Source organism: Ammodytes marinus (genome assembly GCF_949987685.1).
Source record: "Ammodytes marinus genome assembly, chromosome: 3".
NCBI classification, from domain to species: Eukaryota; Metazoa; Chordata; class Actinopteri; order Uranoscopiformes; family Ammodytidae; genus Ammodytes; species Ammodytes marinus.
In genome coordinates, this window is record NC_137232.1 from 30,973,806 (window position 1) to 30,981,581 (window position 7,776).

Here is a 7,776-nt window from a genome sequence, read left to right on the forward strand (position 1 = left end):
CACACACACACACACACACACACACACACACACACACACACAAAGCCCCATATACTAAAATGTCAAGACTAATGTTAATAGTCTTTAATCATGCAAGAGTAGCTATATGTGTCCAGTGAACATTTATATTTACGATAAGCCTTCATTACAAGACTAGAACGCCCACACACACATACACACACCAGCCGGAGAGGTCAAAGAGCAGAATGATTATAAAATCATAATCATATCACACACTCAATCAATTATAATGTTGTTATCTGGGGAAATTATACTAATCACTTACTAATGAAGTGGTGTAAAGTTTATGGTTTACAAAAGTAAATGTTTACTGTATCACTCTTGTCACTTGTAAGCCAAATTATGAAACTATCAAATACAATTTAGTTACAAATGCTGACAAATTCTTTGCATTCAGCTTTTACCACCTGTTATGATAGAGCCTTGAACCATACTTGCTGTTGCTGTCAACCTCTAGACCTCTTATATAAAATCCTTAATTAGCAAATAAAGTCAGCTATTTTACTAAAGCACTTTCCAGAAGGACCTGTAAAGTGTTCACATTTAATTAGGTGGCCTTGGTGTTTGGTTTTGTATTCCTGTAACTTGCAGCACTCCCGACACTGACCTCACGTTTTAAGTCAGTTCCTAGACAATGCCCTATGGCTGTCCTTTACTAAAAAAGTCATTAGTATTATGCAGAGCAGCAAATGTCACCTCTTGATTCTCCTTTTTTTTGTAAAGATTATTTAATCAATTCCAAAATCTGACCTACAAAGCTAGCACGTTGATTCACACACGTTGCCTGATACAGAGAGGGTTATGAGAGCAAAAGAGGAAGGTGTTGACACTTTTATAAAATAAACATCTGTTTGCCTGTCAGGAACAATTTCCATTCGCTATAAATGACAATCAATGACTAACCGAACACAGTGATATGCAAGACCAGTAGTGTTAAAGGTCATGGTCATGGTACTGTATGTCCATTACATTATTACCACTATTGTAACACAGTGCCATGTTCTATATATAACATCAAGGATTATAATGGCTTCATGCCTTTTGGTGTTTGATAAGGTGTGTGCGTGCGTGTGATCAATGCAATGTCACTCAGGGCTCACCAACTGACCACTGTTGACTTGAACATGATAATTTGTTGCTGTGGCAAACAAACATACATTAAAATGCTAGATGTGTTACATGTCTATATTTGGAAAGAATGCGATTACGTGGACATAATTGCATCAAATGAGATCAAACTAATCAATGGTAATCTATCGATGACTGAGAATCCTCAATTATGTGAGGAAAGACTGTGGGAAGACTGTGAATAACAACTGTAAGATACAGTAAAAGCAAGAGGTAAGACACCAAATTAAATATTCAACAGCTTGGCTTGTCTTACAATATGTGTGGGCAATATGGCACTTACTTAGAGCCTCCAGTATCATCTTAATACTATTCACCATAACAATCTCCTGGTGGGTTATAATATGTTTCAAATAACTCGCTCTCTACAGTTGCAGCCATATAGTGTTGTATATCCCTATACAGTATATTAACGTACAGTACATATAAACCCTATAGTGCATGCCTGAGTGCACACAATGCTATTTAGGTTGAATAATCTGCTGTCTATTGAAATCCCTTCACTGTCCGCATGGCGCACAATGTGATATTGCAATTGTCATAAACAACCCTCCTCGTCCAACACAAATGCATGCATAATGAACAAGCACACACACATAGTGAGCACTCACAGGACTTTTTTGTTCTCTTTCCTGCGCACAGTAAGGCCAAAGGGGTTGTTTGTCATCTCCAGTGTGTTGCTGATGGGGCTGGATGGGTCACTGTTGAGGCTGCTGACGTGCTCATGGGGGACCTCGAACCTCTGCCTTTGGGCATCATAGATCTGAGGAGCGGAAACAAGCACACAGGCAGCGTAAGAGCATAGCCTCATATCTCACGGTCATGTTCGTACTTTGTGGTGTGCTTATCGCTATTTATGGCCTCCTTTCTTCTATACAGGGGCTTTGTGTTAAACATGCTTTGATGAAAAGCGGCTTTTGAAATATATTTGACTGGACTACATTTACATCACAATTTCTTCTGTTGCTGTCAAAATGTGTATGTGTGTCTTTCTGGATGTGAGTGCAAGATAAACATTATTTCAACAGATAGAGGAGAGAGAGAAAGTGAGAGAGACAGTGTCTGTGAGTGTGCACCTTAAATCGGAGTCGATTTTCTGACTGCATTTCTGCATGCAATGACAGCTCTTGTATATCAGCCCCAAATAAAGAAGGAGAGGCCATTCGCCTCAGCTGGGCTTTCATCACTGCAAAATTAAAAAGATGTCAGGAGAAGCATGACAGTTATAATGCAGTAATAAATATGGACATATTAATTCATCGAATTAAAGGTGCTAAAAGGAACTTTTAATTATTTCTGAAACAGTCTACTTTTTCCTCTGATGATCATAAATTACATGTCCCAGCAAAGAAGACCATCAGTGCAAAGAAGGCTATTTTTATATAGTCTTTCTTAATACCTTTGTCATGGGAACACTCACCCAAGAACAACAGCTGGCGTAGTAAAAACGCTACTGCTTTTGTCCAAAAGTTTACTGAACTAATAAAAAATAATAATAACTGCAACAGTCCTCAGTTTGAACAATCCACAAGTTAACTGGGATGGCACTCCATTCAAAGAGTATCCAGAGGTTATTCATTTACCGGTGTGATCAAAGGGTGCACCATGCTCACAGGGTTTACATAGTCCTCAGTTGCTCTGAGGTAAATGTTGGTAATTTGCATAATAGCTTTGAGCGATTCCATGGCATAATGCATATAAAAATATTTGAAGAGAGTTAAACTTATATAAGAAGGTTTGCTTTCATTTGTATGTATCCCTTAAAGTCCCTGATGAATAACATCAAGTAGTCCACTTCATGCAGACCAAGATAAATTGTTTTCACTAATGTTCCTCGTCTAAGTGTTTGCCACTTTTCAATTTAACCACCTCTGTCACACTTACAAGCTCCCACACATTGCTATTTTATTTTTCAAGAGATCTCCCTGTGCTATTCAAACAATGTGACGGTTCTCGTTCAGATAATAAATGTCCAATGTTTTTTTTTTTTGCTTTTACCCAATAACTGAGTTCACACCAGGCAGTGACATCAAGCAGAAAATGGAAAACCCTGCATGCTGCAAAGTCAATCATGTTTTCTGATATGCCATCAATGTCATACTTTATAGAAAACTGTGCTTAAGGCAAAATAGGTGAACAATGAAAAACAATATGAAGACAGACATATATATATATTTCAGGAGTGTGGAGCAGTCAGAATTAAGAGACCAAGCTCAATAGAGGGCCAAATGGTGTCATCAGGCGGTGAGCTCATGATAGGGCAGAACGATTTTGTGGGAAAAAATCTAAATTGCGATTTGATTTGTGATGAAATCACAACAGGGTGGGAGGGGGTTTGCATGTAGGAACTTACACAGACAGTTTTGAAAGATTGCAGAAAATATAAGGAAGACAGAGGGCAAGAAGCACAGTTTCCTGAATATCTGCAGAGTTTACTGTGTGGTCAATCATGTTTTGGTGCTCTCTAAGTCCATTGAGAACAAATCCCTACAATGAGTATAATGTTATGTTTTATTTTATTTCTACCTGTTCATATGTAGAGACGTTTGCAAACCACTCTGAAATAGTAGCTTATTTTTTAGACTGGACCACAGCATCAGTGGTTTCTCTTGACTATTTGTGGAGATAATTTTTCAAGAACGACACATGTAAAGTTGTCCTTGATTTTCACCTGTTAGTTGTATCCTGGTGAATGTGCGACTCGAAATCTAAATTTTGAAATGAAAATGGATTCATTGTTCAGCAAGCACATGTCTATGAAGGCAGGGCAGAGGTAGGAGGAATAGCGATTTACCATAAGGATTTGGATGCTCCACTGATTCCACTGTGTATCCATGGTTGGTTGAGAAAAAACACCAGGGAACATTTCTCTCATCCAGGGGGCTCCAACAACATCCACGCTGCTGACATGTCAGCTGGTCAAAGAAGAAGGTTGAAGTTGATATTATTATGACTCAAACAACTATTATAATCAGGGTAACATAAATCATCATCGTCATCATCATACAGAATATTTTCAATTGTGATAATAATGAGAGTAAGAATTGAGTTACAGACGAGTCACTTCTCAAGGCCCAAGGTTTTCTGAAAAAAGCTTCTCCACAAACATGACTTTCACTTCTTGGCACTTCTAGTGACTCATACCTTTGAGGCTCCAGCATCAGGGAAACAGTCTACTCTTTCAGCCATAGGGATGGTGGGACACTGAGGAACAAATACTTCAGTAGTCTCTGCCAAAAGATGAAAGGTTTACTTACAAGAGAAATTCAAAGAGAAAATCCAGTAATCGTACCCTGATAAATTATAATGAATGAATTCACAAGTTCAAAATGTATACTCAGTTAAGCAATGAACTGATAGCTCCCACCAACATAATAAATCAACAGAATTATTTATTTCTGCAAAACCCCGAGTGGTCATTATAGTTATGACAGTGGCAAAGAAGAAGGTAGTCGGGTGGTGGTAAATAGAGCAACCTCTACCCTGTATAGGGTAGATGGATGAATCATTAAAAAGTTGACTTATGCAATTGTTACCTTATCTTAACTAAGTGGTTATAGTTCTAACAACAATGAGCTATACGTCTGACCTGAAGTTAAGAGGATTTCCCGTATCCAATCATGAAACTGATTTGCTATTAAACAGGATTGGTAAATGGTTCGGAAGGCACTGACAATGTATGTCAACCTCCTTACAGGGGCATTATAAAGTATCTATGTGGCGTTCTAAATGGCAGCTACAAACTACATATTTTTCAGTTTGATTTGGAGGACTGAAGTATGGCTAAACCAGATTACTTGTGGATTGCCCACACTATGCTGTTGACATATTTTAATCAGCTTTGGTCTCCAAGCAAAACTAGATTTAGGATCTCAGGACTCATACTCGGTTCCAAAGAAAAGCATGTTATGTAGCCATGCCTGACGGATCTATTCAACTTTGCTGGTGTTCAATTACTTGTGTTTGACTAATGATTAACATTTAAGCCCCTCTCAATTCAAAGGTAGCTAGCTTAGAAGTTGGAGCTACTCACTAACTCAACAGACTGTTTGGCAGCATTATTGTCTTTACATTCCCTACTCTGAATATAACCCAAGTATTTCCAGGATAAATTGGTGGTTAGCTAGCCTTAATAAAACCTGAAGACATGTTTCTTATATTTTAAATATGCATTGTGTGTATGTCAAAGTGTTTTCACGTACCATCTCTGAGGACCCCAGGTTCTCCAGTAGCAAACAGAACGATTAGAGCGACGGATGCTACAAACATCAACACGCACATGACCATTAGTGTCACCTCCAAACCTGAGAAACGCTTTTTCCCCATCTAACACACACAAACACAAGTGTACACACATACAAAGAGAGTGATTACAAAGGTCAGCATCATTAACACCTAATTACGACAATGTTTACTTAAGGCAAGGTCTTAAAGTTCTCAAAAACTTCCCTGGTTAATGAGACCCTTTGGCAGGACACACACATACACTTTCTTCAAAACAACCAACAAGTAAACACATGTCTGACACACACATATTTTACTTCCATTAACCTTGGACTCTGCGGAAGCTTTCTTATGTTGAAAAATTAAACTAAAATGTAAAGGATCATATAGCAATTAAAAAGAAAACGGGAAAAGAACATAACTTGGACAAAAGAGAAACAATAAGTTGACAAAAATTATTGGGTCTAGTCATTGCAATTGCACGCATAATACCACTCAAGCAATTTGGCTTCAAGGCAACATACTATTGGAGACAAAACAAGGTGATGTATGTGAGGGTATGTGTATTTGGTTAAATGAGAAGCTAATAGCCATATGGCTTAATGTACTGTGAAGGGTAGGCGATGGCAAAGACAGAAACAGAGAGCCAAATGAGTGCATGTCCCCCCCATCACACAGAGGCACATAAAAGCAGCTGTAAACAATGGTACTTTACAGCTGCACTGTTGGGGTTCAGTTTAGAATTGTATCTGATATCTAATGTGAATGTGTACTAGTTCTCTGGTTTCTTTCTTCTGGATACATATCCCAACAATGTTTGTCATGTGTAATTATGTTCAAAGCTGGCATACAAATGTGGATCAGTGCAGTGTACTGAAAAAAAAGTCTTCAGAGCCATCCATAGACGTATGTTCATCAGGGCTGCATTGCAATTTGAAGTGAATTATTTACTATACTGACAAATAACTACACAACATTACCATTGACAAACTTGCACCTGATAATCATCATGATCAATCACATTTGTTATTGTTAGATATGAATTACATTATTATAACAGTATTGATCATCAAGCATAGAAGTATAAATCCTGCTCAGCAAATCCTACAATCTATATTGTTTATAAACTTACTGGTGTGGTGTATTATAGCTGTACAGCAATGCAAAATAAAGATGATTAGTTTTTTTAGTTAAACAGCTAGCATGCAGCTGCATTCTTACCTTGGCTCTCCAATGCTCAGTGCAAAGTACTTCTGAGTTTAAGTGTGATAGCACCTTGTACTCCACAGGATGTTATGGTCATATGGCCTTGCCACTCCCTTACTGCTCTGTGTGTGTGTATGCATGAGTGTCATTGTGCAGAAACCAAAGCTATACAATGTCAGATAACTAGAGCTCATCTTGGGCTACATTTCAGAGATACATGTCAGATAACTATCTACAGAGTGAGAAAACCGTTGCAGCCTTAAATCCCCTTATTGGCTTGTTCCAATCAAGTCTGATTCCAACCTGTGTGTGATTATGGTTATAATTTACCCAAATATTATTTTGTTTGTTGTATGTAAGCTGTTACTTGCTACATCTTCAGTAAGTTAGAGCAGACAGAGACACTAAACACAGAAGCAAACGGAAATGAGGGGGACTTATTAACACCAGATGGTGCAACCCAGGACATGTTACAGGGAGAGCGTGTGCAGTAGAGACATTGAGCTCAGACTATATTACATACCCAGGGAATTCTCTCACGCCGTTGTTGTTTGTGTTTAAATTCCTTCTCGGGCAGAGGCTGAAACTGCATATGACGTTATTCACTCCACCATCGCGAGACTTCAAACACAACACCCAGAAGCGTTCATTGCCATCTCAAGGGATTGTAACCACATATAGCACTGTACTGCACACTACCAGACTTGTATCAGTTTGTAAGCTGCCCAACCAGACAAAACAAGACCTCCTTTAAGCAAATGTGAAGGAAGCCTACACTGCCTCTCCCCTGCCTTCGATTAGAAAATCTGTTCACATCATGGTCTTGCTCAAATCACAGTGTAAGCAACAGATCCAGAACCAACCCATAACAACTTGTTGCTTCAGAAAATGGTGTCCTGATGCAATGGAAGCTCTGACCAACAGGGGCATCCTGCATGAAGCAAACAGTGAGGACACTGAGGGGTCACACACTGCACTACTGACTACCTGAACTTCTATATACACTCACCGGCCACTTTATTAGGTACAGCGGTTCATTTTCTTGTTAACACATATAACTGATCAGCCAATCACATGTCAGCAACTCAATGCATTTAGACATGTATACCTGGACGGGACAACTTATTGAGGTTGAAACCGAGCAACATAATGGGGAAGAAAGGTGTGTATAGTGTATTATGTTTATACTGTTTCAGG

The 7,776-nt window shown here is 38.7% G+C and overlaps 1 protein-coding gene across 1 annotated transcript in view; it reads right to left on the reverse strand.

The window, feature by feature from the left end:
• Positions 1 to 7,243, reverse strand: part of si (sucrase-isomaltase) — a 78,727-nt gene extending 71,484 nt beyond the window's left edge. The window contains exons 1-6 of the mRNA XM_080053622.1: positions 7,103 to 7,243; positions 5,352 to 5,475; positions 4,294 to 4,379; positions 3,944 to 4,064; positions 2,226 to 2,335; positions 1,761 to 1,912 (exon numbers count right to left, since the gene is read on the reverse strand). Of these exons, the coding sequence (XP_079909748.1) occupies positions 1,761 to 1,912; positions 2,226 to 2,335; positions 3,944 to 4,064; positions 4,294 to 4,379; positions 5,352 to 5,475; positions 7,103 to 7,171 (662 nt within the window). The 5' untranslated portion in view covers positions 7,172 to 7,243. The remainder of the gene's footprint in view (positions 1 to 1,760; positions 1,913 to 2,225; positions 2,336 to 3,943; positions 4,065 to 4,293; positions 4,380 to 5,351; positions 5,476 to 7,102) is intronic.
• Between the last annotated feature and the right edge of the window lie 533 nt (positions 7,244 to 7,776).